The following is a 26,785-nucleotide window of genomic DNA, read 5'->3' on the forward strand; positions in this document are numbered from 1 at the left end:
ACTCATTCTATCTTGACGATTTGAGCTAAGGAACAATACTCGAGGGAACAGGTTTTGGTTAGGTGTGGTTTTGGGGTTGGTTTTTTTTTTCAAATCTGTCCCACAGTAGATGCATTTTTAAGCTTCCTGAAGATACAGCAAGATAAAACTTCCCTGATTTTACTCAAGTTCACTTTTAAAAGGGACCTTTATAACTGGGAGTGTGGAAGAATGCTTGGGATTCTATTGTACTGCTGTGAGTAAGTGGGAATCGTTTAGTGCAGCTGTTAGACCTTGCTTAGACATTCAAATTACCTTTGAAAGGTTTTTCTTGTTCTTTGTAATTAGATGGCCCGAGGTACTAGATGCTGAGAATAGGTGGAATAGTTTATGTGGAGTGATTCACTGTCTGCATTTTCAGTGATAAGAAAAGCCTTATTTGTTCCCATTGTTAAGAGGAATGATGGTATGGATGAAAACAGAAATTTCCACATGTGAAGGAGAAAGAAACAATCAGGAACTGTAACTCCCTGGTGGCAGGGCATCTGGATGACCACCTGAATCCTGAAATTGTAGATCTGGAGACAAAGGGTTACAGACATTTTAGTGTTTCTTGTTTTTAATCTTGATGGTAAAGGAATAAAAAAAATTTACAAACATTATGCAGAATAAAGAATGCAAAAATTCATAGGCATCATGGTGGCACGCAGAGGTGTTCTGCATGGAGAACACACATTTGGTCACAAAGATAGGTGGGAAATGGCATTAAATTAGCTCACATTGTTTAGATAAGCTGAACTGATAGTGCTTTGGTAAGGACACTGTCCTGCTGTGGGTACAATGGGAGGCTTAGCCTGGGGAGGATCCATGCTTAAGGGGTCAGGTGTGGTCCCAGGACCTGGCTTGAAGGGTACAGCAGCACTGGCTGAAGCTGTAGGGTAGAGAAGAGAGCACTTAAGCTAATTTGATGCCAACCCTTGTACCAGTAGTGGTTATTTCAGTACAGCTTGTTGAACTGTGCTGATTACACATTGATGTAGGGTGCCATTGGTGTGGGAGGGCAAGAAGATGGGACAATTGGAAATGAATAACTGAATATATGTGCTAAGGGGCTGGAGCTCAGTCACTCAGTGTGCCAGAGTACACACCTGGAAGGTAATAGCAGAATCAGATCTGCTCAGCCAGTGGAGAAGGAGTCGTTCTGAAGTTCAGATGCTGCAGGACTGAGCTGCTGTGGTGACACAGCTGTGAAAGAGGCAACTGTGGGCGATACTTGAGGGGGATTTTCTCATTCTTTTGGAGAAATATGTCCTTGTACACAGCCTGTGAGGCATCATCAGAAGTAGCTTGAGGGATTCTGCAACATGTGCCTGACACAAACTCAATAGGGGCAGAAAAAAGCCATTAGGAAGTTAGAGGGTGCAGACTGAAAATTGTTTGGTTTATGAGAAGGATAATGTGTCCTAATGGTTACTTCAGGGAAGGAGAAAAACTAGAACAAGAGAAATGTTAACACAAGAATGAATAGGTCTAAACTGATTACAGATAAATTCAGACAGAAAAATGAAGAGAAGTGCAAGGAACTTCAAGAAGTGCTGGAAGGCCTGGAAGAGACTTCTCAGGAGAGTCACAGGTGAAAGGAGACCTGACTGCTTTGGGGACCTGAAGAATCTGTCAGAGGTGGCACAAGCTTAGTGATGCCAGGCAGCTCCTGGCTCCTTATCTTGCATATATCACATGTTTACCTGGCTTTCATGTAGGGCTTCCAGACTTTTTTTTTTAAAAAAAACCAAAACAACAAAACCTGAAATTTTTACTATAGTAAATAATGGCCAAATATCCATAACCACTGTAGAGACGTGATATGCACTTCAGGTAGTGGGAGCTTCAATTGCAGGGTTTGCAGTTACCACCCCTGTAGTAGGAAGGGGACAGGTGGAAGGGGGAGAGACCTGCATTAACTGATGTTATCTCACCTGCAGAGTCAACCTGCCCTCAGCGAGGAGAAGTCCAAGAAGCTAAAGAGGCGGCCACAGATAAAGCGCAGGTCACAGGCGGAGGTGATGAAGGAGCGAGAGGATGAGTGTTTCAGCTGTGGGGATGGAGGGCAGCTTGTTTCTTGTAAGAAGCCAGGCTGCCCCAAGGTGTACCACGCAGACTGCCTCAACCTTACCAAAAGACCTGCAGGTCAGTGCTCCACACAACTGAGCTCTTCGTGTGTCTTCTTGTGGTGCTTGCTTGAAGTGTCCCAGGTGCTTCTCACTTGTCTTCACTTCACAGCATCTTAAAATTTAGAGAGATCTTTCTCACTTGAACAGATTTTTGGGGCCCACTTGACAAAACCCTGGTTTGCCACCCCACTGTGACTGCGAAGAGCTGAATTGATTGCTGAAGGGGGAACTGGTTCTTGCCTAAGAAATGGTGCTCCTGAGCTGACCCCATCCTTGGGGCCTGGCAAAGGACACTGCCAACAATAGCTGAGGTATTTGTTCCTCAGATTGGCTTTTTTTCTCAAAATTGAAGACAGTTGAGTTGAATGGGTGAGGAAAAAGCACTGGTGAAAAAGAGGAGTTAGAGAAAATATGCTGGATGTCTGAATATCCATGAGCTCATAGTTAGGGAAGAGAACGGCACTGAAGTATATCTTGTTTTGTGTTGAAATTGGAAATAAAAAGAAGAAAATATTTAAGAAGTACCTCTAGTTTTGTGCAGAGGAAAAAATAGGCTCTATGTGTGAGTGATAAAACAGTTTCTAGTTTGCTAGTAGCTCAGGTGTAAAGTAATATCTATTAAGAGAAAAGATTTGTGTTTGAAAATGTTTACAGAGCTGTTTGAGGGGAGTGTTTGCTCTGTTGTTTTAGTTTGACTTGGCTACTAGAAAAGTTCCTGAGACCTTTTAATGAGTTTTCAGGTTTAACCAGTGGTCAGAAAGGGAAGAAGTCTGACCTGAGTCGTGGTAGGTCAAGTAGCCCAATGTTTGCCAGGCCAGGAGGATGGAAAAACTGATGCGGGATCAAGTGAACAAAGAATTAAATGGTAAGAATATCAGCAATTCTAGATGACAAGCTTATTAGGAAAAATAACTTGTCAAATCTAACTTAGGTTTTTTTGCAAAGATAATACATTTGGTTAATAAAAGCAACTACATTGAAGTAGTTTTTTACAGAGCTTGTAAGCATTAAAATGATTAGAAATTCTCTATGCAGCTTTGAAGAGTATTTTCTGAACATTTTCATCATTCAGGATGGGGGAGTAATGAAAGTCACCTTTCTTTCCTTTTTGTGTGCTAAGGCAGGACACTGTAATATCCTGACAGCTTTTCATAATGAAGGAGAAGGCAGCATTTAGCCTGTTCCCCTGCTTTCCATTTGAAAAGTTTCTCCTAACAGCCTGACTTAAAAAAAAAACAACAAAGGTTATTTCCAATACCTATTTTTTATGCACACTGAAAGACTGTTATCTCCTTAGCATTTTCTTGGTCTGTCATTACATCTATGATTTTCTAAAATAATTATTCTCCATTTGCTCTGGGTTCTGTCCCACTTGCCTACACATATTTAAAACTGTTGTAGTAAGAGCTTTTTAACAATACGGCCGCTGAAGCCTTGCTAACATCAACAGAAGAGAATAATTGTATTTTGTGTTTTACATAAAATTTCTCAGGAAATGAGATTTTACTTGTTTTGCAAAACTAATTTGTATTTATATGATGTTTGTGATTTGTGCTACCATCCTGGAATTTCATCTTGATCCTTTTTACACACTTATTTTTCTCTGCAGTCCTGCTTTGCATTGTTCTTTAATTAATTGCACTTAGTTGGTGCAAGAGCATCAGTCCAGTTCAAATTCTGAGCCTCTCCCACCACATTTTTGCAGTTCCTCGTAGACTTGGTTTTATCTACCTGTTTCTGTAAGTGAATTTACTCTTCTGCTTCCAGAAATTTAAATTCAAATATAGACTAAAACAGACTTCTGAAGGATGTCACTGGACACACCTCCTCAGTTTGCCAGAAGACCATTAGTAGTTGTTTTTTTTGAGAATGACTTTCAGCCAGTTGTAGCCATTTTACTGTTTTTATATGTAAGTTGTTATTTTTGTAGCCCACTCCTTAGGGTATCATACAGGATATTGAAGGTTCAGCAGTTTTTACTTCAGATGTTTTCTTCCTGCCATGGGCATTGCTGTTAAGTAATTGGAATTTCCTGCTTGTTTGCATGTGGCTAATTGTGTGATCTTCCTTTTGAGAGCTCCTGTGCTCCAGGCTGTCTCTGGAGAAGCTGCTTATTCATTAGGCCTTTTATCCTGTCAAAGACTGTTAGAGTTGTTTGATAGGAGCTATCCTTCCTGCAGCATACTAGCAGGTTTTTACTTATTTTACTTTCCACCTGTATGAATTACCTCTATAATAACAGTCCCAGAGTCTTTCTGGTGACCAAAGTGGGTGTTTGAGTGTCGCTCTCTGGGTTGTTGATGGTGGAGGGGGTAGCAGCAACAGCCTCTGTGCTGCAGCACTGCGAGCCTGGAAGGAGGAAAACCACATGTAAACGCCCCCACTCTGAAAATTATGCTAAAAATTGGAGGAGAATCAGAAAAGCAACACATAATTTGAGAGTGGAACAGGAGCTTTGGTCCAGCTTCAGAGCAGGGGGAAAAACATGCTACATGTTGTGTTCAACCCCAGGGGAAAAACAGTGTAAGAGAGGGGGATGGAAAGCTGATACTGCACATGTAGATGGAGAAATGTCCACAGCTGCTCAGTGCCAAGGTGCAGCTATGCTCTCTTCCAGCCTTTCTAGAAAAGAGCTGCTAGGCAAAGCCACAGAAGTGTGGGATAGGTTCAGGGAGCCTGGGAAGTGCTCTGGCCAGGCTGGTGTCCACTGCTGCCCTCCATTGTCACTTGTGCTGGCCTGTGGCTCCTGTGTGAGGGCTGCTCTGCAGGGAGCTTCTCTGCAGCAGGGCAGGGAGCAGGGGGGGGCCTGGGGGAGCACTGATGTCCATGGTGTCCATGAACTGGTGAGAAGCATTTAGTAGAGACACAGCAGCCTGGGCTGGGTGAGCAGGGGTCTGAACCAGTGGTGTCATTAGCAAGTGGAAAAAAAAAATCAAATCTCTGAATTATAATACTGTCTTTTTCCTCTGTGATGGTGTTGATACTGATGGTGAATAGATTCAATGTGGACACAGATCTCCTCAGGGAGTATCTCGGTTTTGTGATCAAGGGTATTTTTATCATGAACATTCACAGAAGGTTAAGGAAAATGCCTTTGGGTACAGAGACAATAGAAACTTACTCCCTTGTGATCACTGTGCTCTCACTTCTTCTTTCTAATAAACAGGAAGGGAGGTCGTGGCTCAAAATTAACAAAGACTTAGGTGAACCTGAAGCATCTACTGAAAAAATCTGTTGGGTGTATGACACACAGATATCAGTGTTATCTGTGGAAATCAGAGCCACAGAGATATGCAGGTTAGAGGTGTCTGCTCTTCTCTAGGCACCTTTATCAGTTAGTGTCATGCTGGAACCAGATGGTCTGGTGTTGCTTGTGTTCATCATGATTTTCATTTCCGGGTTGCTTCCAAGAATGCAGGTTCCCCTCAACTGCCTGTCAAGTCTGGGAGCTACAGCAGAAACTGAGGAGGACACAAAGTTGTGTTGAGAGTATTGCATTCTCCCTTGAGCTCTCTTTGTACGAGGCCTTGTCTTATCCCTTTGTACCACTCCTAAGGTGTCTTTTCTCTTGTGTCTGTGCTGCAGGAAAATGGGAGTGCCCATGGCATCAGTGTGATGTGTGTAGTAAGGAAGCAGCTTCTTTCTGTGAGATGTGCCCCAGGTCCTTCTGCAAGCAGCACCGGGAAGGCATGCTCTTCATCTCCAAGCTGGATGGACGTTTATCCTGCACAGAGCATGATCCCTGCGGTCCCAACCCTTTAGAGCCAGGAGAAATCCGTGAGTATGTGCCTCCCATAGGAGCCCTGGCTAGTGATGAGGAGACCCAGCCACCAGAGCAGCCACCTGCAGACACAGACACAGACCTGAGCGTTCAGCCTCTGGACAGCCTACCTCAGTCTGTGGCCCTCAAACTGGAGTCACCAGAAAAGCCCCCTGCTACCCTAGCGTTGAGGCTGCCATCATCAGACAAGCCCCCCACCACTGTAGCCCTGAGGGTGCAGCCATCAAACAAGCCCCCCACCACCCTGGCCCTTAGACTGCCTCCACCAGACAAACCACCTGCCACCCTGGCACTGAGACTGCCACCGTCAAATAAACCCCCCACCACCTTGTCACTAAGGCTGAAGCCATCCAGCAAACCCCCCACCACCCTCTCGCTCCGGCTGCAGCCTTCGGACAAACCTCCCACCACCCTCTCACTCCGCCTGGAGCCGTCGGACAAGCCCCAGGCTGCCCTGTCCCTCAGGCTGCAGTCAGAGAAGCAACCCATTATTGTAGCTCTGAGACCTCAGCAGCAGGACAAACCTCCCACCAACGCTGTGCTGTGGCCACTGGACGAGTCCTCTGGTGATGCCTCACAGCCTGACCTGCCCAGCAAATCTCCCCCGGGAACTCCACAGTCATCGGATGAGTTGTTTGTTCCTGATGATGCCCTGCAGCTCCAGCTGTCAGATGAACCTCCTGCCACCCCTGGGGTGTTGGAGTTATTGGACAAGTCTCTCATTGACACCAGGACCCAGGAGCCTGAGCTGCTGGATGAGTTCTCCATGAAATGCCTGCATTCTCCGCTGTCAGACAGGCTTCTTGTCAGAGCAGGGACCCTGCAGTCCCAGATGGTGGATGAGCTTCCTGCAGATGATCAGCCTCAGACATTGGACAAAGATTCTTCCCAGAGTCTCCAGCTTCAGGCTGTGGAAAAGGCTTCCAGCTCCGTGGCACCACAGGTCCCAGCATCGGAGATAGCTTCCGACCCTGAGGCACTGTGGCCCCTGCCCATTGAAAACGTCCATGCCTCCCCAGTCTCACGGATCCTGCCCACAGAGAAGGCTCCTGGATTGGCTTTGCCACAGCTCCCATCTCCAGGAACTTCCTTCTCTGGGACAGTGCAGGTCTCACCCACGGAGAAGGCTCCCAGCTCTGGGGTGCCACATTCCTTGCCCCTGGAAAAGGCTCCTGCCTCGGGAATGCCACGGATCCTGCCCATGGAGAAGGCTCCCAGCTTAGGGGCACCACGGCCGCTGCCTCTGGAGAAGGCTCCCGGCTCCCGGTCACTGCATGTCCTGCCCATGGAGAAGGCTCTGGGCTCGGGGGCCCTGCGGATCCCCCTGACGCAGAAGGCACTTGGCCCCGGGGCACTGCGGGCGCTGCCTGCGGAGAAGGCTGCTGAGCCTGGGGCCCTGAGGATCCTGTCTCCAGAGAAGGCTGCGGGCTCTGGGGCAGCCCGGCCTCAGCTCTTGGAGCGGCCTCTCACTCTGACAGCCCCGTGGCCGCAGGTATCAGACAAGCTGGCTGCTGCTGTGGCTCCCCGGCCTCAAGCCTTGGACAAACCTCCAGCATCGTCTGCTCCAAGGCTGTTGCTGTCGGAGAAGGCGCTGCGGCCCGTCGACCAGAATGCTCAGCCAGTGGAGAGAGGAACCCCAGCCATGGAGCTGAGTCCCCAGCAGAAAGAGAGGACCATGTTAGCTGGGGAGCAAATCTCTTGGTCTGCGGGGAAGGCGGTGACGCATGTCGGACAGGTACCTTGGCCTACGGAGAAACTACAGGTGCATGAGCAAACCCACTGGCCCACTGCAAAAGCCCTGACACCTGCAGAGCAGCCTCCCCGAACAGCAGAGAAACTACCAGAGCCAACCCTTCAGCCCAGCTGGGAAGTGGCCTCAGCCCCTGCAGAGCAAAACCCTTGGAAATCAGAGAGATTGTGTGTGTTTGAGCAGATTCCTCGGCCAGCCAGGGAAGCACCTGTGCCCCCGGAGCAGATGGAGTGGATTGTCACGAACGTTCAGGCACTTGACCAGATTTCTTGGCTGAGTGGAAAAGCACAGGCTCCTCAGGGGCAGGACCCTTTGCCTGAACAAAACACAGTGCTAGCCTGTAACCAGGATTCTGTCTGTCATGAGTTGGCTGACTCAGAGCCAAAGTGAGGTTGGTGAATATGGGAGGCAGGTTTCAGTCTTTTAATGTTTAGGGAGGGGGAATCTTTGGGTTTTTTTGTTTTTTTGTTTTGTTTTTTGTTTTTTTTTTATTCACTTCCCTGAGCCCAGCCCCTAACCCATGCACATCCCATCCATATTCTCTCATGACATAAGCAAGGACATTCACTTAAATCTGAGTATGGCCCAGTTGAAGGGAGAGAGCATCCATGACCTTTTCCTCTTCCTTTTACAAATGGTAAAGCTGAAATAAAGAGTCCACTCTGGGTAAAAATCTCCAATTCCATTGAAATGGTCACATTACTGATCCAGCGTGTTTGAGCTCTAGGTCTGATTTATAGGTGTGTTCCCAGGTACAGCTGGGGATGTCGCTCTTCTTACTGTTTTTAGAGGAAGCAAGTCAGTCAGGCTGCCCTGGGACTGGAGGTGTTTCAGGGATCAGGCAGTGAGCAGTCAGGTGTATGCCCTTTGCTGGGCTCTCTGGAAACAGGGAAGGGGGCTGTCATATGCCCGGGTCTCTGTCCCTGCAGGTTGTTACTTTGTGAGGTTTGTCTGTGGATTTGCTGGGACATGCTGTGTGTGTGGATCACTGAAGGACAGGTATCCTCTCCCGCCAAGCTGGGAGAGAATCCTGCTGCTCTTGCTCAGTGCAGTTTTCTCCAGCAATAGGTAATATCTATTCAGGCTCCTTTGGACAAGGCTGAAACTGGCCAAGCCTGAGAAACAGGGAATCTGAAGAAGGTCAGGGAAGAGAGGGAACTTGAAAGAAGCCATCTGGCATTTTTTTCATTCTTTCATCTTAATCCTGTAGGACAGGACACTCAGTGTTTCCTGCATTACCTGGACGCATTCCTATGTGACCTGCTATAGGTGACCCTGCTTTGGCAGGGGGGATTGCACTAGATGATGTTTCGAGGTCCCTTCCAACCCCTAACTTTCTGTGATTCTATGATTAGAAAACATTGTGACTTATGGAAGCATCAGTAGCAGAGTAGGACAGAGTGGATTTCCCCAAGGTGCTGAGCACCACACTGGCAAGGTGGTGGTGCTCCTTTCAAGTTTCCATCCAGTCTCTTGACTTCCGTCATCACCATGAGCCAGCAGGCTCAGTAGTCTTTTCTCCCTTGCCTCAGACATGATGCCTGGTCTTCCCAGCAGCAGGATCTGCTTCCGAGCTGCAAGTGATGCCTGTACCTTTGGCAGCCTGGAGGCAAAGGTGCCATAGCTGTATCGGGACCCATCTCAACACCTTTCCCTTGGGTAGCTTCTGGCTTTACTCTTTTACAACCAAAGGAGACTTGAATTAACTGGACTGTGTTGTTGTGCGTGTATATGTGTGTGCGTGTGTGTCCTTCCAACTGAATAGTAGTTCTCACACTGGAACATGGTGAGCTCCAGCAGCTGGCTGGCTTTTTTCCTCTTCTCTCTTTTATGGTTAAGGAGATGTTTAGTACCTGGTGTTTGTCAGGCTGATGTCCAGACTAGGCATCTTGAAAGCCGTTTACTCAAACGTTGAGGCAGAAATTTGCTTGGCCATGATACTCCTGGGGCAAGCAGTAGATTCCCAGGAACTTTCAGAGTGGCATCTTGTGACCACCAGCACTGTCACAGGCAGGAGGAGGATGGGCATCAGGGGAGGATGCTGCCTGGGGGCTGGATGGGGTCAGTGTCCTGCCAAGGAAGTGCTGTTGACCAGCACACTTTCCCACTCTTACAACACATTTACCTCTGTGGTTTGCCTAAGCTCTGTCAATCCGGGTGCTGCAGCCTCGGATCTCCATGCCCACCACCAGACCCTTGCACAGCTCCAGTGGATCCTTCTCCTTCCCACCAGATCCTTGGGTCCCTCCCTGGCTGACCTCCCTCCAACATGGGAGCAGGTTGTTATTCCCACCAGTTTGCAAGTGCCTGCTGTTCCCAGAGCAGACAGTCATGAGCTTTGAAGTTTTCTATGAAGGGAGACAGACACTTGCACTTAAACTAACCCTGATCCATTCTCCTTCCCTGATGCACCCCAAGACAATGTCCTGCTGTAAAGGCTGGGTGTGCTGGGCACGAGGGGATGTTACCTGTGCTACAGTGCATCTCTTCTCTAGTCCGAGTCATTTCAGATCCTTTGTAGAATAGTTAGCAACTTTGAAAAGCTTTATGGCTTATGGAAACTTACTCTTTAATGTTGTTTTATGCTGGGGAAGACTGGCAGGTCAGTTCCTGCTTGCTGCTGAAACTGGGGAATGCAAGCAGCTTGTGTTTCTGCATGACTCCTGCACAAAGGGAATCAGGACCTCAGAGCCATTGAGAGAGAGAATCTAAGGGCATTTGTTAAATTTTTAAAACAAAATAAATTAAAATGGTAATGAGTTTCAGTATATTAAGTATTTATCATGTATGAGAAGGAAAAAAAAAATCATTAATTTACATTTATAGGCCTTCCCATGAGCTGGACTTAGTCATGTAGATTGTGTAAGTAGGGTTACCTGCGTGCCAGCCACCCAGCCAGCTACAGCTGTAACCAGAAAGGTATCTGCACTGCTCTGTCCACCTCTGCTTTGAATTGTCATGTGTTAACTAGTTACTTGTTTCATGAAAAATAAACTGTGAATATTTTTGGTGCAGGCTTTTTTAAATCTGTAAAATGGAGAAGTTCTCACTGAATTCTCGTTAAGTGCAGGTTTGAAAAACATCACTTCTATAAATCACGTGCTCACATAGAGAGGCTTATGGCAGCAGCAGCCTTTATGCAGCTGCTTTCACCCAAAGGCTTGTTTTGAACAGTGACCGTGGACTGAAGTGTTGCATGGCATTTAAACCCACAGCCTTATTCCTTGCATCTGACCATACGCCACCTCTCTTCTTGTCTCCTTTATGCCTTTTTATGACAACCCAGATATCTGAATTGCTACCTTCCAGCTATGTGCTGGAAAGTTGATTTCAGTGTAGGCGAAGCAACGCGGCTCTTCCCTCCTTGCCCTCATTGGGCCCCTGGAAGATGCTTACTCAGACCAGGAGAGCTTTACAGAAAAATGTGAGGCTTGCAGAGGGAGTAGTGGTGCTGTTAGGAGTGGCTGGCTGTGTGCTGCGTCACCACAGCAAGGCAGGTAAGGCCTGACCAGGTGTGGAGATAGGTCCCTGGCAGCCCTGGCCCTGCCCAGCCTGTCTTCATTGGTGGTGAGGGATAGGAAACATCTCTGGGCAACACATCCTCACAAAAAAACCCAGGGGCTTCTTCAGCACTTGAGTTTCTGGCTGTTGGTAGCTAGTAGCACTGCCTTGGAGGAGGAGGGGAGGGGGAATGTCTGTACCAGCACAGTTGGGTTAATTTTCTGCAGTTCATTGCCGCCTTCAAACTTAAGCCACCTTGAATCACTTGTTTTTAATGTTTAAGAAAGCAGCAGGTATTACAGACCCCTGGCAGACCGCTCCTGGCAGGAGAGAAACTGCTGCAGCTTTGCTCTGGCCTTTCTGAGCACTTATACTGGGCTTGAGGGTGGCCAGCTCTGCCATGGTTGAGGCCACGCTGAGTTTTTACTATGTTTGTTGAAGGGATCTGATCAGGTGTAATTTAATCCAAGGTGGACAAGAGGTGACTCTTGTCAAATCAGTGTTGTGGAGATTTTTGTACGCAGAATCAAGGGTATAATTATTTCTGTTCAAAACTGTGTCCCTTTCCCTGCTGTCCCAGGAAGGCTTATGGGAACCTCTCACAATTATGAGCTTGTTCCCACTTCTAGGAATGATTCCCCCTTCCCAATTCTGATGAAGATGAAGGATTTGCTCCCATACAACTGCTTTGCTGGTGAACATCCATGCTGTCAGGATGGCCTGGCTGCCCCTGCTCAGCAGTGGGCTGGGGTCACTGGCTGTAGCCTCCAGCAGGACTCAAGTCAGTGGTGGGTTGCCATGATGGGCAGGAGAGTGCCAGTTGACCTTTAGTGATGGGGAGCTCTGATGAGAGGTAATGGTGTGTCCAGGGAGTTGGTCTGTACTGGCCACCATTCTTCATGGCTCCCATCTGCACCAGCTTGCTGGGCTGGCGCCCACTGTCAGCCAGGGCTCTGCTGAATCTATCAGAAAAGTGACCACTGTAGGAGAGAAACTCCCCAGTGCACATCTTTAGATACTGTCTTGTAGCTTGCTTTATTACTGTTCTCAAGCTAAGACTTTTCCTTTTTAATGACAACAAAAATAAATCACAAGAACCAGATTCACTTCAATGCACAAGCTATCCAGGTGAAGGGGGAGCTTGCGTTTTAATTTGGGGTTAAACCCACACAGGCTTAGGCTTGAAGGTGTGGCCTTTAAAAGAGATAAGAGATGGTTGAATCAAAAGAACAGTAACTGAGGTGAGACAGGGGTGATCGAGGGTGCTACTAGGAACAGTTCCAGTTCAGTTTCACAGAATAAAAAAGAAAAAGCAGCTCTAGCCCTGATGCATCTCAGCAGGGGTTTAACCTGAGTGTGATCGTGCACTGCTCCTGCCTGGATGCCACAGCCAGCATTGCAACAGGGCAGGAGGGAGTATGAGAAACCTCAGACCTTCAACACCTTCTGTGTATTTTTAATTTCAGCCTTAACTTCTGATTTGCTTGATGTTTGTAATATCCGTAGTTGTAACCTGCTTGTAATGTGCTTTGCCCTAAATGAGGCTTTCAGCCTTTGCCAGCTATTAAGTGTTCAAGCAAAGTGGCAAACCGTGCAGCTTCTCTCAAAGCACAGGTGGTCTGGCAAGGGCTCACTCTGTGTTTGATTGCCCGGGCTTCATCTGTGCTAATTACTCCCCTGTGACAGTGATAACGCCAACGACAGCATTTGCAGCCGAAACTGTGCCTCCTGCAGCAACTCGGCCAGGCTGATGAGTGGGGGGGGCTCCCAGAGTCTGGGAGATGGGATGCTGGAGACTGCTCTGCTGCTTGCCAGGAATCTCTACTTTGCGGGCTGGCAATGCCTTTGCTCAGTAGGAGGTGGGAAAGGGCAAGATTCCTGCTCTGGGTCCTCCAAAAGCAATCAAATCCAAGTCTGGTGCAGCAGGACAGCATGCGTGAGCTTGGGCTAGAGAAGTGGCAGTGATGGACAGTCCCTACAGCACTGAATCTACCTCTTAGAGAAATCTGAGAAATGGGTGTTGCTATGTCCTATTTCAAGGTAAAGTTTTAATCAGTTTGCCCTTGGCTAAGCACTTGGGCTATTGTGGTGCTATTGTAAAACTGTTCGGCAGCTTAGCACAGTAGGGCTGGACTCCAGGCAGCTCCTAGCCCACAGGCTGGAGGTTTCTTTGCCGGCTGAATCACCATCCCTTGATAGCTGGGGCTGGGCTTCGGCGTGTGTGACAAACAGAACGAGGCGTTACTCAGTTCCTTTGATTTGTGATGGTTTTGAGACTAAAACCAGCCTGCCGGTGGGCCCCGTGGGCATCGGGATTGAGTGGAGCCACGTGAAGCAAGACAGGTGTCTGCTAACTGCATGTTCTTTGTGTCCCTTTGGTACTGAGCTGGTTTCAGTTGGGTTTTTTGTTGCTTTGGTTTTTGTTTTTGTTTGGGTTTTTTTTTTCCTTCCTGATGTTTCCGAATTGTCAACTTCAAGGAACTGGGATTTGTGTATTTTTTTAGACACTGGGAACTTGTTAAAAGGAGAAGCAGCAGCACCGGGAGGCTTATGGTGGAGTGTGTTTGAAGCTGAGGGTGGCCCCAGCTGATACCGGGTGGGTGTTGGAGTTGGCAGCAGCTCGGGGGGGTGGGGGGTGGGGCAGAGAGCAGCTCTCCTTGCGATGGGCAGGAGCCTTTCAGCTGCAGTGCTGCCGTGTTCGCCATCCCACCAGCCTGCTCAGCTCCAAGACACTGAACGTGTCTGGTATCACACCTGGCTTTGAATGTCACCTGCCACCCTCTGGTGCCCTGCACTCATAGCTGGGGGTCCCAGGGCTGCCTGCTCCTCCTTCCTCGCTGCCTGGGGAGGGGATCTGCAGGGGGGCCACCTGTGCTCAAGCAGCAGCATAGGTTGTGCTGAAGCCATGAGGTTTGCTTGGAGAGGAAGCCTTGGTGTGAGCAGCCTTGTGCCACATTCCTCCCTCACTGGGGTCCACGGGTTGGCAGCAGAGGATCAGGGTGCCCAGCCGAGGTGCAGGGGCCAGCTGGAGCTGTGGGCGTGAGCCCTGGTGAGCACTGCCCAAGGGGTGATGCATGCCCTAGGTGCTCAGCCCTCATCTGTCCATTCCAAGTAGGAATGCCAGAGCAGGTGAGAGAAACCTACATATTTCCAGCATGTATATTATTTTAGAAGAGGGAGAGGGGAGTGTTGGACCATTGATTATTTTCATTTTGCTCCCCTTAGACTGTTGGCTGTGTATGTGAAACTTATAATGAAAAGAGGGTTGCCCTGCCCAGGTGCTCCCAGAACATGTACTGTAATTCTTTGTATATAGAAGAAAAATTACTGTAAAGTAAAGTTTAACTTTACTCTCGATGTCCTCTTGTGGTTTGTCTTGACAAGCAGGGGGTTGTGGGGGCAGCCTGGCCCAGACACCCCAGGCACATGGCAGCATCACAGGCAGAGGGACAGCTCGGACCACAATGCATTTTATTTACATTGTACAACTCGCAAGAAGATGCTTAAATTAATCTGCAACAGAAGCAGGCAGCATCTCCAAGAGAATAACTTACAGCTGCTGCTGGGCCACAGCAGTGACTCACCAAAGCAGCTCCCACAAACCCTGGGTGGCAGAGAGAGGGTCCCCAGGAGCAACAGCCCACGGCTCCCGGTGCCACAGGAGGCTCCTGGTACCGCCCAGCAGTGCTCTGCTACTCCACACACTGGGAGGGAGCAGTCCACCGGGCAAGGTGCTGCTGCAGTGTTGCAGGCACTGCCCGAACAGCTAAAACACAGCAAGTAAAAACACCAGAGGAGTCTGGCATGCACCGGCTGCCCAGCCCGCAGCAGCGGTTCCCTTTTGGCAGAAGATCTCAGTGGTGACAGCAGCTGTAGAAGTAGGCGCCACTCCTCTGGCCCAGGTCAACACCCTTCTCCTCTGGAAGAGAGCAGGGGCAGGCAGTTGCTGGCACATCTGCACCAGAATGCCATGTGGAGCCCAAAAGTTGCTGGTCTCTGGTCTGAGCCCCAGCAAGTAACTTAGGGAGGGGTTTGTCGCCACCCCCCCACGACGTGGGTCTTGTGGCCACAGCTGGAGGTGTAGCCAGGGTGCATGTGCCTGGACAGGCCCTATGCAGAGCTGAGATGGTCCCACAGCTGGGCAGGGCTCCTGGCTGCCTGCTGGCTACCCATGGCCTGGCTGGGCAGACATGCTAAGCCTGGCCTGAGCAGGACAGGGACACCACTATGTCACCCAGTTTCCATGACAGAGCCATCAGCACAGAGCCACAGTGGCCCCAGGGAGGGTAGGGGCAAAGAAGGGCCCTGCCAGCCCCATGAGCACTTGCACCCACTGGCATGGGAGAAGGTGTCTGGGGGATGACAGATCCTGCATGCTCACCAGTCATCACTTGGAAGGCAGTGAAGTTGATGTAGTCCTCGGCCACCTTCTGGAACAGCTCATCTGGAGGGAGAGCAGCCAGAGTGGGTGAGGGCAGCCCGCATGCCAGGAAAAGCCCCTCCATCCCTGCTTGGGGAGGAGGAGGCACAGCTGGCTGCAAGAGGAGTACTCACCCACACTCTGGCCTGTCTTACTGGAGGTCTCGAAGAGCTCTGCCTTGATCTCTGGAACCAGGGTCTGAGTTAGCACCCACAGGTACAGGATGTGGCCCGCAGGCTCAGCTCCCCCCAAGTCACCCCTGGGGCATGGCTGTCAGGGCTCCATGCTCCTGTCCCCTCAGCCCAGCTGCCCACCTCTCAGGACATGCTGGGCCCAGTAAGGTCCCTGGCATTGCTGAGGTGTTTGGAGCCACTGGATCCGCCACAAATGCAGGGCAAGGGCAGAGCCCTTTGTGCCTCACAGGTAGACACTGATGCAGCAGCTCCAGCCCAGCCTCCCCTTCTCCCCTACCCAGTGCTGCAGGAGTTTGGGAAGACAGCTCTGCCCCACTGCCAGCACCCCTGCCCCACACAGAGCTCGGCCCTACCATCCGCATAGTCCTGCACATCGTGGAAGTCAACTCCCCGCTTCCTCCTGTCCTCCTCCAGCAGGTCACTCTTGGTGCCACACAGGTAGATCCGGCAGCCCTGCAGGAGGCAGAGGGGCAGCAGGGGGGAGGGGGCTCCAGCATTTTTCCCTCCACCAAGGCTCCCCATAGCCCCCCAGATCCCAGCCGTACCTCCTCACAGTTCTGCAGCTCGTTCACCCAGAACTTGGCTCGCTGGAAACTGCTGCTGTCGGTGAGGTCTGGGGGAGAGGGGTCAGGGTCTGCTCGGCCATGGCGCCCGACCCACCGGTACCGGCACCCCCCCAGACCAGGACCTGGACGGCCGCCGGTTCCTTCCTTTCCCCCGGTTCCCTGCCCTTACCGTAGCAGACGACGGCGGCCCGCGCCCCGCGGTAGTAGATGCGGCTCATGGCCTCGTAGCGCTCCGAACCTGCGGTGTCCTGGAGGCAACCGGGAAGCGCTCAGCAGGTGTGTGTGTGTGTGTGTGTGTGTGTGTGTGTGTGTGTGTGTGTGTGTGTGTGTGTGTGTGTGTGTGTGTGTTGGGGGAGGGGGGTTGTGTCTCCGGGGGGGACGACGATTGGCCTCCCGCAGCGGCGCGCCTGGCTCCGACTTACCCAGATACCGAGGGTCACGGTCTGGTCCCCCACGGTCAACACCTTGGCCACAAAGGCTGCACCGATGGTCTGGAGGGGAAACGGGGAGAAGCGGTGGGGACCGGACCGGGGACATCGACTGGGGGGACGGGGACGCACGAGGGGACCACGCCGGGGAGTGGGCCCGGGGGGCACCGGCCTGGGGACGCGGTAGGGTCCCTACCCAGGCACACGTCGGTAACCGGAGGGAACACACCAGGGGATGTGGGAGGCACCGTCCCGGGGAGACGGCGGGGCAACGGGGGAACCGACCCGGGGAGACGGAAGGGGGGAATGCGGCGGACCATCCCGGGGAGGCGGAAGGACCACCCCGGGCGCTGCGGCGGACCCGTCCGAGAGCAGGCCCGGTACCGGTGACTCACGTTCTGGTAGGGCCCGGGTCGGAAGCGTCCGTGTGCGCAGCGCTCCACCAGGCTGCTCTTGCCCACCCCCTCCTGCCCCAGCAGCACAACCTTCGCGTCCACCCGCCGGCCGCTCATCCTCGCGCCGCCGCCGCCGCGGGGCGGGGCCGAAACGGGGCGGGGCGGGAATGCACCGCGGGCGGAGCGGAAGCGCGTCAGGCACGGGGCGGAAGTGGCGCGGCGGGCGGAGGCGGGGGGCTGAGGCCGCATGGCGGCCGCCCAGCAGGATCGGGCCGGAACGGGCGCGGCGGCGCGGGCCTGAACGGAGACGGCGGCCCATGGGGAAGTACTGCGCCAGCCTGGGCGTCCTCAAGGGGCCCTGGGACCAGGTCTTCGCTGCCTTCTGGCAGCGTTACCCCAACCCCTACAGGTGCGCCGGGCCTGCGCCCCCGGGATGGCGTTCCCTCCCCCGCCCTTTTCCTGGGGGGGTCCTTCTGTTCATTTCTGGGTGCCTCGCACCGGGAGCTGCTGATTCCCCCCCCAGTGCCCGATGGGTTCCCGGCCTCAGGGGCTGCCGTCTTGGCCGGAACCAGGGCCTAATGGTTTCTTCCTCTTATTCAGCAAACATGTCCTGACTGAAGACATCGTGCACCGGGAGGTGACAGCGGACCACAAGCTGCTCTCCCGGCGGCTCCTGACCAAGACCAACCGGTTGCCTCGCTGGGCAGAGCGCTTCTTCCCAGCCAATGTCGCCCATTCTGTCTACATCCTGGAGGACTCAATCGTGGACCCCAAGAACCGAACCATGACCACCTTCACCTGGAACATCAACCATGCACGTCTCATGGTAGGTGGCCAGAGGCAGGCGTGTGGCAGGGTGGTGGGTGCTGGGCAGTGCCCTCAGTCTGTGCCTCCTGCAGGTGGTGGAGGAACGCTGCGTGTACCAGGTCAACCCAGAGAACAGCAACTGGACCGAAGTCAAGCGGGAAGCCTGGGTCTCTTCCAGCCTGTTTGGTGTCTCACGCGCCATCCAGGTGAGCATTGCCAACTGCTCAAGCAGCACCGTGCACCTCCCCTTCAGAGAGGCTTTAAAACTGCTGCTTCCCCTTGCTCTACCTCTTCCATTACTGTTTCTTGTCTGTCATCCTTTAGAGCTCTTGAGGTGCCCAGAACCTTTACTGCAGGTGATCCTGCATGAGTCCACCAGATGTTTCAGACTTGTCAAGCTGGTACAAGATCCCAGGGGCTGTGTGTGACCTGGGAGCTGAGCTTGCACCATCACTGACTCTTTCTTCCCTTGCAGGAGTTTGGTCTGGCCCGGTTCAAAAGCAACGTGACCAAGAGCACCAAGGGATTTGAATACGTGCTAGCAAGAATGCAAGGTGAGCATGCAAGGGCAAGCTGGGGCTGGCAAGAATGGGTCTGTTGGAGTTACACTGGCAATAGTCTAGTCCCCAGGCAGGTCATGGCTTGAGCAAGTCCAGCTGAAATCCTTGACCCTTGCCTTTGCCCTCACGCCTGGGCACAGCCACCTCTTCCTGGGCAGAGAAGCCAGGCAGCACTTCCAGGGCTGGAGCATGGGCCAGGAGGGGGAAGTAACCTGACAGCAGTCACATGCCTGCTGTTGCCCTTTGCTACGTGCCCTGACACACATAGGGAAAGAACACTGGGCTGGGCTATCCCTGCATGGAGGAATCATCTCCATCTCCCCGGGACAGGGACAGGTCTGGTCTAGCTTGCATCAGGCAGCACTCTGGCACTGGGGCAGGAAGGGGTCCAGCTGCAGCTGGGTTAACAACTTCTGTGTTACAGGAGAAGCTCCGTCCAAAACACTGGTGGAGACAGCCAAGGAAGCGACAGAGAAGGCCAAGGAGACAGCTCTGGCTGCTACGGAGAAAGCCAAGGACTTGGCAAGCAAGGCAGCCACCAAGAAGAAGCAGTACGTGTGAGGGGCCAGGCACAGCCGGGCACCGGCTGCACCGAACAGATAGGAGCCTGCTTAGATTTTATACTTTTAACCAAACTGTACAAGTCTGACAATCAGCTGCTGTTAGATCCTTTCCGAGATGTAATTATCATTAAAGAATCTACTCTCACCTCTGATTTGGTTGGAGCTGGCCTGGCTAGAGCAGAGCCCAGTGATGCTCTCCACTTGGGGGTCCAGCCCACTGCTGGGGGTCACAGGCAGGATGCAGGCAGGGGTTTTACACCAAGTGCATTTACTGTAACAATGTTGGGTATATACAAGGGAGAGGGAGGGCTGTGGGAGCGTGTAGGCAGGCTGCTTGATGCACTTCTTTCCCCTTCCTGTCTCTCCAGGGATCCCAGAGCCCTCTTGTAGCTGTGTTTGCTGGGGGCTGCGCTGCCTCACACCCATGGCAGGCAGTCCCCCAGTCTGCTGGCAGAGGGATGGGAGAGGGTCCCTAAGACAGCCGGGCCCTCTTCCAGCACACAGTGGGTGCCACAGTGTCGTGCCAGCACCGTGGCTTTGCAGCCTGGCACCGGGGGTGCCAAGCCAGGTACTCACCCCCCACCCACAGCCCCTTACCCAGGCCAGCAACAGGCTGCATTTGCGGCTGCGGCAGGCAGGGGGCAGGCAGCAGGGAGTGCAGGGAAAGCAGTGGGTGCTGTCAGGATGCAGGGCTGGAGTAGCTGTGGTCCCTGCCAGTGCCGAAGCTGGGCAACAGGTCCCCGCCGAACACGACACCGTCCACATCTATCTCGGCATCCTCTGGGCATCGAGGGGAGAATGGGTCAGGCCCCGGCGGCCTCCTCTCCCCTCTCCACCTTCTGTACTCTCACTCACCTCCCTCAGAGTGCTCCGAGAGCTGGGATGAGTCCAGGCTGTCAGCCCGTGCCCGTTCCCCACCAATGGGAGAGAGCAGCTGCTCCAGCCGCCGCTGCAGGCTCCGCTGCCGGTCCCGCAGCCGGTCCTTGGCCTTCCGTGCCCTCAGCTCCTGCTCCTCCAGCCTCTGCAGAGATCCGGTGAGCCAGGACTGGGGCGGCTTTCGCTGCTCGGGGTACTGCAGCCGGGACCCCGAGCCCAGAGGACCCGAAGCAGCCAAAGGGCCGCCCCGCTCACCTGTATATGAAGCCGGGCACGGTGCAGGAGGCTCAGCGTGGTGGGACGGGCCGGCCCGCCGCCCACCGGCACCTGCTGCTTCAGCCGCTCCAGGCAGCAGCGGAGTTGGGCTCTCCTGCGACCGGGAGGGGCGGGAGGGGGCACACAGCGGTCAGCCCCGGACACGCTTCCCCCTCCCTTCCCCGCAGCTCCCCCCGGGTACCTGTGCTTCTCCAGCGCGTTGTGCACCGACCTACGGGAGAACCCCCGCGGTGATCAGCACCGGTGCTACCGGTCCCATCCCCGGACCCCAGCCCCGCCGCTCACCTGTCGCTGCCCACGGTTCGGCGGGACCGCGCAGGGCAGAGCGAAGCGTAGCCGTGCTCGGCCTCAGCCAGGCCCGGCGGGTAGCGGGTACCGGGCGGGTACCGGGGCTCCAGCCGCTCCAGGAACTCGGCCGCCTGCAGCAGCACCTGGATGCTGGTGGCCGCCGGTTCCATGGCGGGCGGTAGCGGGGACCCCCGCCCACCGACCGCTGGGAGCTCATTGGCTGCTGGGAGCCCCGCGCCGCTGACGTCGGTTCGGCGGGGAAACAAATTCGGGCGGGAAAGCGCCGGGCTTCAAATTTGAATCGACGGGGCGGGACAGAACAGGACACGCCCCGGTCTGGGGCCGCCCCCCCCCCCGATCGAGCACGCCCCTCCCGGGCTGTCCGCGCCCCCAAGCGCTACGCCCGTCTAGGGCGGGTTCGCGTCCGTACGCGGTCGCGCGTTTGGGGTGCTCAGATTCCTCTCCCTCCTCCCCCCCCGCCCACACCCTACGAGAGAAGCCGCGTTTGCAGGGTCCATCCGGAGGGATTCGCCTCTTTATTAAAAGCCATCGGTCTGTGGGAAGGGGAGAGGGGAGCGCCGGGCCCCGCGGGCGAGGGCCAGCCCCCGGGCATGGCTCGGCACGGCCTCCGGACACCCGCCGTCATGTGATGGCTGTTTGCATCATCTCAGGCCAGGTGCCGGGGGGGAGATTCTGCCCCGGGCCCAACAGCAGCCAAAGTTCACCTGAAAAAAACCCACCACGAAGCACATTTCCAGCTGGGGGGCAGGTGCACGGTGGCGGCTGTCCCGGAGCAGGGCAAGGCTTCGTTGCACCGGATGAGGCGATCCAGCGCCCACTGCAGCTCCGGCCCTGCCAGCCTGGGTGGGGGGTCCTGCCGTCATGCCCATCCAGACCTGAGTGGAGTCAAGGGGCCACAGAGCCGCCCAGCAGCCCCAGATCAGCTGGTTTACCCCAAATCTGCAGCCTCCTGTGCATGCGGGTCTGGCGTGGGGGGCTTTAGTGGGTCCGGGCACGCCGGGGCACGAGTGGGAGGTGTGCCATGTAGCAGTGTGTGCAGACACGCACGGGTTTCAGTTGGCCATAGTGTGGCAGAGCCACAGCGTGTGGCGAGCAGCGGGCACAGAAGATCTGCCAGGAGAGAGACAGAATGGGGCTGAGCAGAGCTGAGGCCCCCAGGGGACCCTGTGAGCCCGAGCACATCCCCCTCCTACCTTGCCGCAGCTGCGGCAGTGGTGCCTGCGACGCAGGAGGGTGAAGGGCGAGCGGCAGGCAGAGCACTGGCTGCACCTGCTGTCCGGCACCCACTCGGGCAGGCGGCAGGCACCTGCCGGGCAAAACATTGGTAAAATCCATGGGGGTCCCCCTCGCCTGGTCCCCCATCACCACCCTGGCTCCAGGAACATCCCTAGGCCCTGCTCTGGACCTTAAGGTCAGCCACAATCTAGCACCCTGCTCTGATGCTGTAGCAACCTTGTCAGCCCCTTACCTGCCCTCCGAAGCCCAACAGCCTCTGCAGAGCTGGAGCACAGGGGGCAGTCGGCCACACGAGAAGAATCCACTGCACATGGGTCACCCTCCTCTTCCTCTGTTGGGACAAGGGTTGTAGTGCTTCAGCCAAACTGTGGCCAGACTCAACCCCATGGCAAACACCTCCGTGGCCATGGGGCAGCCCCTGGCCAGGCAGTACCAGAAACACTGGTTGAGCACCATTCTCTGTGCCTGGTGCCATGTCCCCATCCCACCAGGCAGGGCAGAGAGGAGCTATGCCCCATGTCCCATGTCCCCAAGGGTTACTCACGGCTGGCACCCATCTCCTCTGAAGGCTTTGCCTGCGAGGCGACGATCTTGAAGACCGTTTTCAAGATGCTCCGCAGGTCACTGGCAAAGTTGGTCTGGAGCTGATCAGCCACCCCTGTGCCAGTAGGGAGGTCAGGGTGCTGGGGGGGTCAGGATGATATAGGGGTTGGTGAGGGGTCACTTACCTGAGATGCAGACAAAGAGGGTGTGCAGCATGTCCTTGGTGCTGCTGTAGCAGGAGCGCAGCTCCCAGCAGCGGGCACCCAGCTTGGCATTGAGCCTTGTGCAGCTCCCAGGTGGCTGTGGGCTACACAGGGGGGAGGTGACAGTCACCCCAGGTGTGGTGTCAACATTCCCCAACCCAGCAGGCAAGTATCTGCCATCCCAGCTGCATCCCCTCCCCACCACACACCCCCACGGCTGGTCACTGCCCAGGTCATCCACTGCACCATAGGGTTCCAGCTGTCCTGTACAGGTGGGGGGTGATGTGGTAGTGTGGGAGACCTCATGGAGACCCCAGGGAGCTGGAGGGTCCGCTCTGGGCATGGCTGCCCCCCAAGCTGTGGGGGTGGTCAGACCACAAGGATCCTCTGATTCAGCTGTGCAGAGGGTCCTCTCCAGCAGGCAGAGCTCCTCCACAGACAGCACCCATAATAGGTCCCTGCAGTAACAGGACAGTGTCAGCCTCATGTCACAGCACCACTGCTGCCCCATAGCAACACCTGTGGGTGCACATCTCCCCCCTCTGAATACCTTATCTTCTTTAGGAGGTTGTAGAAGGGGCTGAATACCCGGGACATCTGCTCAGGGCTCTGTTCCAGGCTGAGGGGACCCTCGGGATAGATGAGGAGGCCACTGTGAGGCAAGAGAGCTCATGTAGGGGGGGCTGCCCAGCATCTCGACTCCCTGGGGGGTGGAAAGGCTGGTACAGGGTGGGAAGCACCCAGTCATCCCCTGCTACCCCCCTTCTCCACGGGTCTGCACCCACCTGATAATAGCCAGGCGAGGGATGGTGAACATCAGCAATGGTTCATAGCCATCAATCATCTCCTGGGTCAGGTAGCCCAGGCGCAAGGCTCTGGTGGGGGGACACACAACCTTACAGTAGGGCTGAGCCCTGGGATGCTTCCCCATCCCTGGGCCTGAGGTCCCTGCTGTCCCCTGCCAAGTGTACAGTGTCCCTCACCTCTCTACTGTCTCACAGAAGAGCACGATGATTTCCTGCTGCCTGTAGATCTCCTCGGGAGACTTCACTGCCACCAGTGAGGACACATAGCTTGAAGAGCCAGGGAAACCATGAAACTCCTCCAGTTCTGGTGCAGCTACCCCCACCCGGGCCCCCAACACCAGGCCTCACCTCAGCTCAAACTCTGCGAAGAGCCGGTCAAATTGGATGAGCACAGCCCGGACAGGCTCTGGGTAGGAGCCAGGCTGGCTCAGGCTCTGCTCCCGCAACACCGTCCGCACCAGCTCCAGGCTGCACAGCAGGTTCCTGGCCTGGGGCCGCAGCTGCGCCCCATCTGCCTCCTCCACCTCCAGGAAGGTACCAGCGAGGAGACACTGTGGGGACCAAGAGGCTGTCAGAAGCCAGCACCTGTATCAGAGCAGCCCCTGCCCTCTCTGGTCAGCCTGTGGAGGGGTGCAGCATCCTGGTTGTCACCCATCACCCCATAGTTTGGGGGAGCCTCACCCACGACCCAACCCAGGACAACATCCCCAGGATCACCTCAGCAGCAAACAGCATGTGGTTCCCCAGGTTGTCCACCAAGAGCTCCTCAGGGAACTTGACCAGGTAGTCACGGCTGTGCCGCTGCGTGGGGATGCACTCTTCCATGATCCGCTCCAGGATGGCCAGCAGGTGAGCCTGGGGAGGGCAGGGACATCACCCACTGCCACCTGAGGGGCCAAGGGTCACAGCAAAGCCAGATTTGCTCCCATACCTGGCTGAGGTGGAGCTGGTTGAGGAGCACCAGGTACTGCTGAGGGTCCAGCTCAGCATCCAGCCCATTGATCTCAGCCACCACCCGGGTCACCCTCTCGTCAGCAAAGAAGAACTGGGAGAGCAGGCGGGGGTCGGAGCGCTGCGGAGAGAGGGAAGGGGTAGTAGCCAGGGGGACTCCAAATGTCCTGTGCCCTGCAGACGGGGGGGGGTGGGGACTGCTGAGGTTTGCAGCCGGTCCCCGTGGGGCAGCCCTCAGTCCATGAAGATCCACTGGGGCAGGTACGCGGGACGCTCACAGCGGGTCCGGCTCAGCCGAGCTGTGCCGGGTGCCAGGGAGAGGCCGGAGGGCCCCGGTAGAGCCCTCCCGGGAAGCGCCTCTGTCCCCACCCAGCCATGCCTCAGTTTCCCCAGGGGCAGAGCAGGATGAACAAGCTCGGCCGCATCCCGGCAGCGTGGGCATGGATCCGTGCGCGGCTGTAAACACCAGCTCTGGTGAAAGGTCCGCGGGAGCCCCCCGTGGGAGCGGGCAGACCGTGAGGACGCTCCTCTCCCCGCCTCTCCCCCAGACTCCGCGGGGGCGGCGGGACCGAGGGATCTTCTCGCTCCAGCGCTGAGCTGCCCGGTCCTGCCCGCTGCTGCTCGCACCCGCCGCACCCTCAGCCCCGGGCTCAGGCACCGCTTCCTCCTTCCGCGACGCTCCCGGAGACCCCCGCCGCCGCCCCTGCACCCGGTGCCGGAGGAGCCCCCGGGTAGCCCCGACGGGGAGGGGGGGGCAGTCCAGGTGCTCCCGCCCCCCACTTCTTACCTTGGGCCGGCGCAGCCAGCGGCGGAGAGCGGCGGGCAGCATGGCGCGCCCTGAGCTCTGCCGCCGACCGGCTCCCCGCGCTCGCCGCTCGCCGACGGGGCGGGTCGGCACCGGGTACCGCCCGGGGGCGGACCGGGAGGGCGTCCTCCCAGCCCGGGCACCGGGACTAGCCGGCGGACCGGCTCTCGCACCGGCACGAGTTAGGGTTAGGGACTCGGGGCTCTCCCGCTGCCGGTTGCTGGGAGGCGGCCACCGCTCGACGGACCGGTTCCCCGTGGTGTGGTGGGGCGAGTCCCCCGAGGGGCGGGCAGGGCGCCCCCGCTCCCCGCCCCCCGGTGCCGCGCCCTGGTTTCTCGCTCCAATTACCGACTGCCCCCCCCTAGGCTCCGGGCGCTCCTCTCCCGGTGCCTGGGGTTTCCCCTGCCTGTACCTAGGCTCTTCCCTCCCTGCTGCCCTCTCCCCGCGGACCTCCGAGGCCCAGCAGGTGCCTTCTGGGGACAGGGAAGACCCCAGAAATCTGTCCCTGCAACCCCTCTGGCTCCGAGCACCCTCAGTATGTCAAGAGAGCACCAGGGGCGGGCACCCACAAGCACCTGCCGGCTCTCTGCTGCACGGGCTGTGCGGGGCGGGGTGCTGCTGTCGGAAGGGGCAAAGCAGACCGTCTGCAGGAGGAAAAGGGGTTGAGGGCCTGCGGAGGGGTCCCCAGGGGTGCTTGGGGTGTCGGGCAGAGAAGACCTCCCCGGAGCCCAAGGTGTTGCTGCTCCTGCACCACATCATGCCTGGCACTGCTGGCCACAGGATGTGGGTGACGATAATTTGGGTGGCTGAAAGGCTAATGGGGTGGATTCACAGGTAAAAAATCCACCGAGAACGTTAAACAAACACGGCAGCACCACTTTGGGTTGAGGAAATATCTGAGTCATGGTTGCCCCACGACAGGGAGGCTGAGTTGGCCAAGTGCCATGTGGGGCTGGCCCTGGTGCTGGGGCTCCCTGTGGCCCCGCTGCCCCTGGCTCTGGCTGGGCAATGTTTCCCCATGGCTGGAGGTCCCTTGGTGCACAGTGGGCTTGGAGCCCTGCATGTCCCACAGCCACTGGCTGTGCTTCCCAAGGTATTTTGGGGAGCACTGTGAGCTTTCCTGGGTGGCCAAGAGCAGGAGGCTGTACACGTTCCCATGCCACCAGCATCACCCTCTACCCCACTGAGCAAGAGCATCTCTGGGGACATCAGGCAGGGTATGGAGCCTCACGTACACCAGTGCCACAATGGAGTTTTTTGGAGTGATGCATAGCTCCAAGCTGCACCGCTGGGTGGCACATGGGCTTGCAGGGAGGTGAGGAGCTGAGCTGGCCCCCAGTTCTCCTGGGTGGGGCACCCCAGGGGGCTGCGTGACCTGGTGCACTGCGACTGCACAGAGCAGCAGATCCTTGTGGACAGCCTTATGGACAGGGATCAGGCTGCAGCAGCAGAAATGCTGGGCCAGTGGGCACTGTGCTGGGGAAGCAGAGGAGACTTGTGCTGGGACCAGGGCATAGGGTGCATTGTGCAGGGATGGGGTTACTCAGCTCTAAGGTTGCTGTGGTGCTGAGTGGGGCACTGTGTCACTCAGGGTAGTGGGAGATCACAGAATCCTATACAATGGTTTGAGCTGGAAGGGACTTTAGAGATCATCTGGTTCCGATA

At 55.3% G+C, this 26,785-nt stretch overlaps 5 protein-coding genes across 14 annotated transcripts in view; 2 read left to right on the forward strand and 3 right to left on the reverse strand.

The window, feature by feature from the left end:
• NSD1 (nuclear receptor binding SET domain protein 1) overlaps positions 1-10,695 on the forward strand; it is a 57,511-nt gene extending 46,816 nt beyond the window's left edge. For all 8 annotated transcript variants that reach the window (XM_071758824.1, XM_071758828.1, XM_071758829.1 and 5 more), the window contains 2 exons: positions 1,962-2,166; positions 5,736-10,695. In XM_071758824.1, coding sequence (XP_071614925.1) covers positions 1,962-2,166; positions 5,736-8,071 — 2,541 coding nt within the window. In that variant the 3' untranslated portion in view covers positions 8,072-10,695. The remainder of the gene's footprint in view (positions 1-1,961; positions 2,167-5,735) is intronic.
• Positions 10,696-14,636: 3,941 nt separating this feature from the next.
• Positions 14,637-17,347, reverse strand: RAB24 (RAB24, member RAS oncogene family). Its single transcript, XM_071758834.1, has 8 exons — positions 17,186-17,347; positions 16,785-16,853; positions 16,532-16,610; positions 16,342-16,409; positions 16,150-16,249; positions 15,737-15,787; positions 15,564-15,626; positions 14,637-15,101 (listed from the first exon to the last, which is right to left on the reverse strand). Exons 1-8 carry the CDS (start codon positions 17,300-17,302, stop codon positions 15,037-15,039), a joined length of 612 nt encoding a protein of 203 aa, XP_071614935.1. The 5' UTR covers positions 17,303-17,347; the 3' UTR covers positions 14,637-15,036.
• A 29-nt stretch (positions 17,348-17,376) lies between these two features.
• On the forward strand, positions 17,377-19,267 carry PRELID1 (PRELI domain containing 1). Its single transcript, XM_071758832.1, has 5 exons — positions 17,377-17,594; positions 17,786-18,011; positions 18,085-18,198; positions 18,468-18,546; positions 18,977-19,267. Exons 1-5 carry the CDS (start codon positions 17,503-17,505, stop codon positions 19,111-19,113), a joined length of 648 nt encoding a protein of 215 aa, XP_071614933.1. The 5' UTR covers positions 17,377-17,502; the 3' UTR covers positions 19,114-19,267.
• A 99-nt stretch (positions 19,268-19,366) lies between these two features.
• Positions 19,367-20,827, reverse strand: MXD3 (MAX dimerization protein 3). Of its 3 annotated transcripts, XM_071758837.1 has the most exons (5): positions 20,553-20,827; positions 20,449-20,478; positions 20,247-20,361; positions 19,971-20,136; positions 19,367-19,895 (listed from the first exon to the last, which is right to left on the reverse strand). In XM_071758837.1, exons 1-5 carry the CDS (start codon positions 20,723-20,725, stop codon positions 19,795-19,797), a joined length of 585 nt encoding a protein of 194 aa, XP_071614938.1. In that variant the 5' UTR covers positions 20,726-20,827; the 3' UTR covers positions 19,367-19,794. The 3 variants fall into 3 exon arrangements, with proteins under 3 accessions (XP_071614938.1, XP_071614937.1, XP_071614936.1); XM_071758836.1 differs by having other exon boundaries at positions 19,653-19,895; positions 20,247-20,478; XM_071758835.1 differs by lacking the exon at positions 20,449-20,478 and having other exon boundaries at positions 19,653-19,895; positions 20,553-20,806.
• Positions 20,828-21,059: 232 nt separating this feature from the next.
• LOC139803031 (lateral signaling target protein 2 homolog) lies at positions 21,060-25,403 on the reverse strand. Its single transcript, XM_071758839.1, has 13 exons — positions 25,103-25,403; positions 24,296-24,436; positions 24,082-24,219; positions 23,713-23,915; positions 23,542-23,631; positions 23,344-23,433; positions 23,109-23,210; positions 22,768-23,016; positions 22,541-22,662; positions 22,357-22,470; positions 22,045-22,143; positions 21,770-21,882; positions 21,060-21,686 (listed from the first exon to the last, which is right to left on the reverse strand). Exons 1-13 carry the CDS (start codon positions 25,142-25,144, stop codon positions 21,555-21,557), a joined length of 1,635 nt encoding a protein of 544 aa, XP_071614940.1. The 5' UTR covers positions 25,145-25,403; the 3' UTR covers positions 21,060-21,554.
• Positions 25,404-26,785: the final 1,382 nt, after the last annotated feature.

The sequence above is a fragment of the Heliangelus exortis genome, chromosome 15 (genome assembly GCF_036169615.1).
Source record: "Heliangelus exortis chromosome 15, bHelExo1.hap1, whole genome shotgun sequence".
NCBI classification, from domain to species: domain Eukaryota; kingdom Metazoa; phylum Chordata; class Aves; order Apodiformes; family Trochilidae; genus Heliangelus; species Heliangelus exortis.

Bases quoted from the DNA above. Each gene is read 5' to 3' on its own strand.
- PRELID1 (XM_071758832.1), top strand. From the start codon at position 17,503: ATGGGGAAGTACTGCGCCAGCCTGGGCGTCCTCAAGGGGCCCTGGGAC. The intron at 17,595-17,785 runs GTGCGCCGGGCC...CCTCTTATTCAG, and splicing joins CGTTACCCCAACCCCTACAG to CAAACATGTCCTGACTGAAG. The intron at 18,199-18,467 runs GTGAGCATTGCC...CTTCCCTTGCAG, and splicing joins GTGTCTCACGCGCCATCCAG to GAGTTTGGTCTGGCCCGGTT.
- MXD3 (XM_071758836.1), bottom strand. From the start codon at position 20,725: ATGGAACCGGCGGCCACCAGCATCCAGGTGCTGCTGCAGGCGGCCGAG. The intron at 20,479-20,552 runs GTGAGCGGCGGG...GTTCTCCCGTAG, and splicing joins CGAACCGTGGGCAGCGACAG to GTCGGTGCACAACGCGCTGG. The intron at 19,896-19,970 runs GTGAGTGAGAGT...CTCGATGCCCAG, and splicing joins CTCGGAGCACTCTGAGGGAG to AGGATGCCGAGATAGATGTG.
- LOC139803031 (XM_071758839.1), bottom strand. From the start codon at position 25,144: ATGCTGCCCGCCGCTCTCCGCCGCTGGCTGCGCCGGCCCAAG. The intron at 23,017-23,108 runs GTATTCAGAGGG...CTGTTACTGCAG, and splicing joins AACCTCCTAAAGAAGATAAG to GGACCTATTATGGGTGCTGT. The intron at 21,883-22,044 runs GTAAGGGGCTGA...TTTGCCCGGCAG, and splicing joins TGTTGGGCTTCGGAGGGCAG to GTGCCTGCCGCCTGCCCGAG.
- RAB24 (XM_071758834.1), bottom strand. From the start codon at position 17,302: ATGAGCGGCCGGCGGGTGGACGCGAAGGTTGTGCTGCTGGGGCAGGAG. The intron at 16,854-17,185 runs GTGAGTCACCGG...TTTCCCCTCCAG, and splicing joins GACCCGGGCCCTACCAGAAC to ACCATCGGTGCAGCCTTTGT. The intron at 16,250-16,341 runs GTACGGCTGGGA...TGCCTCCTGCAG, and splicing joins AGCTGCAGAACTGTGAGGAG to GGCTGCCGGATCTACCTGTG.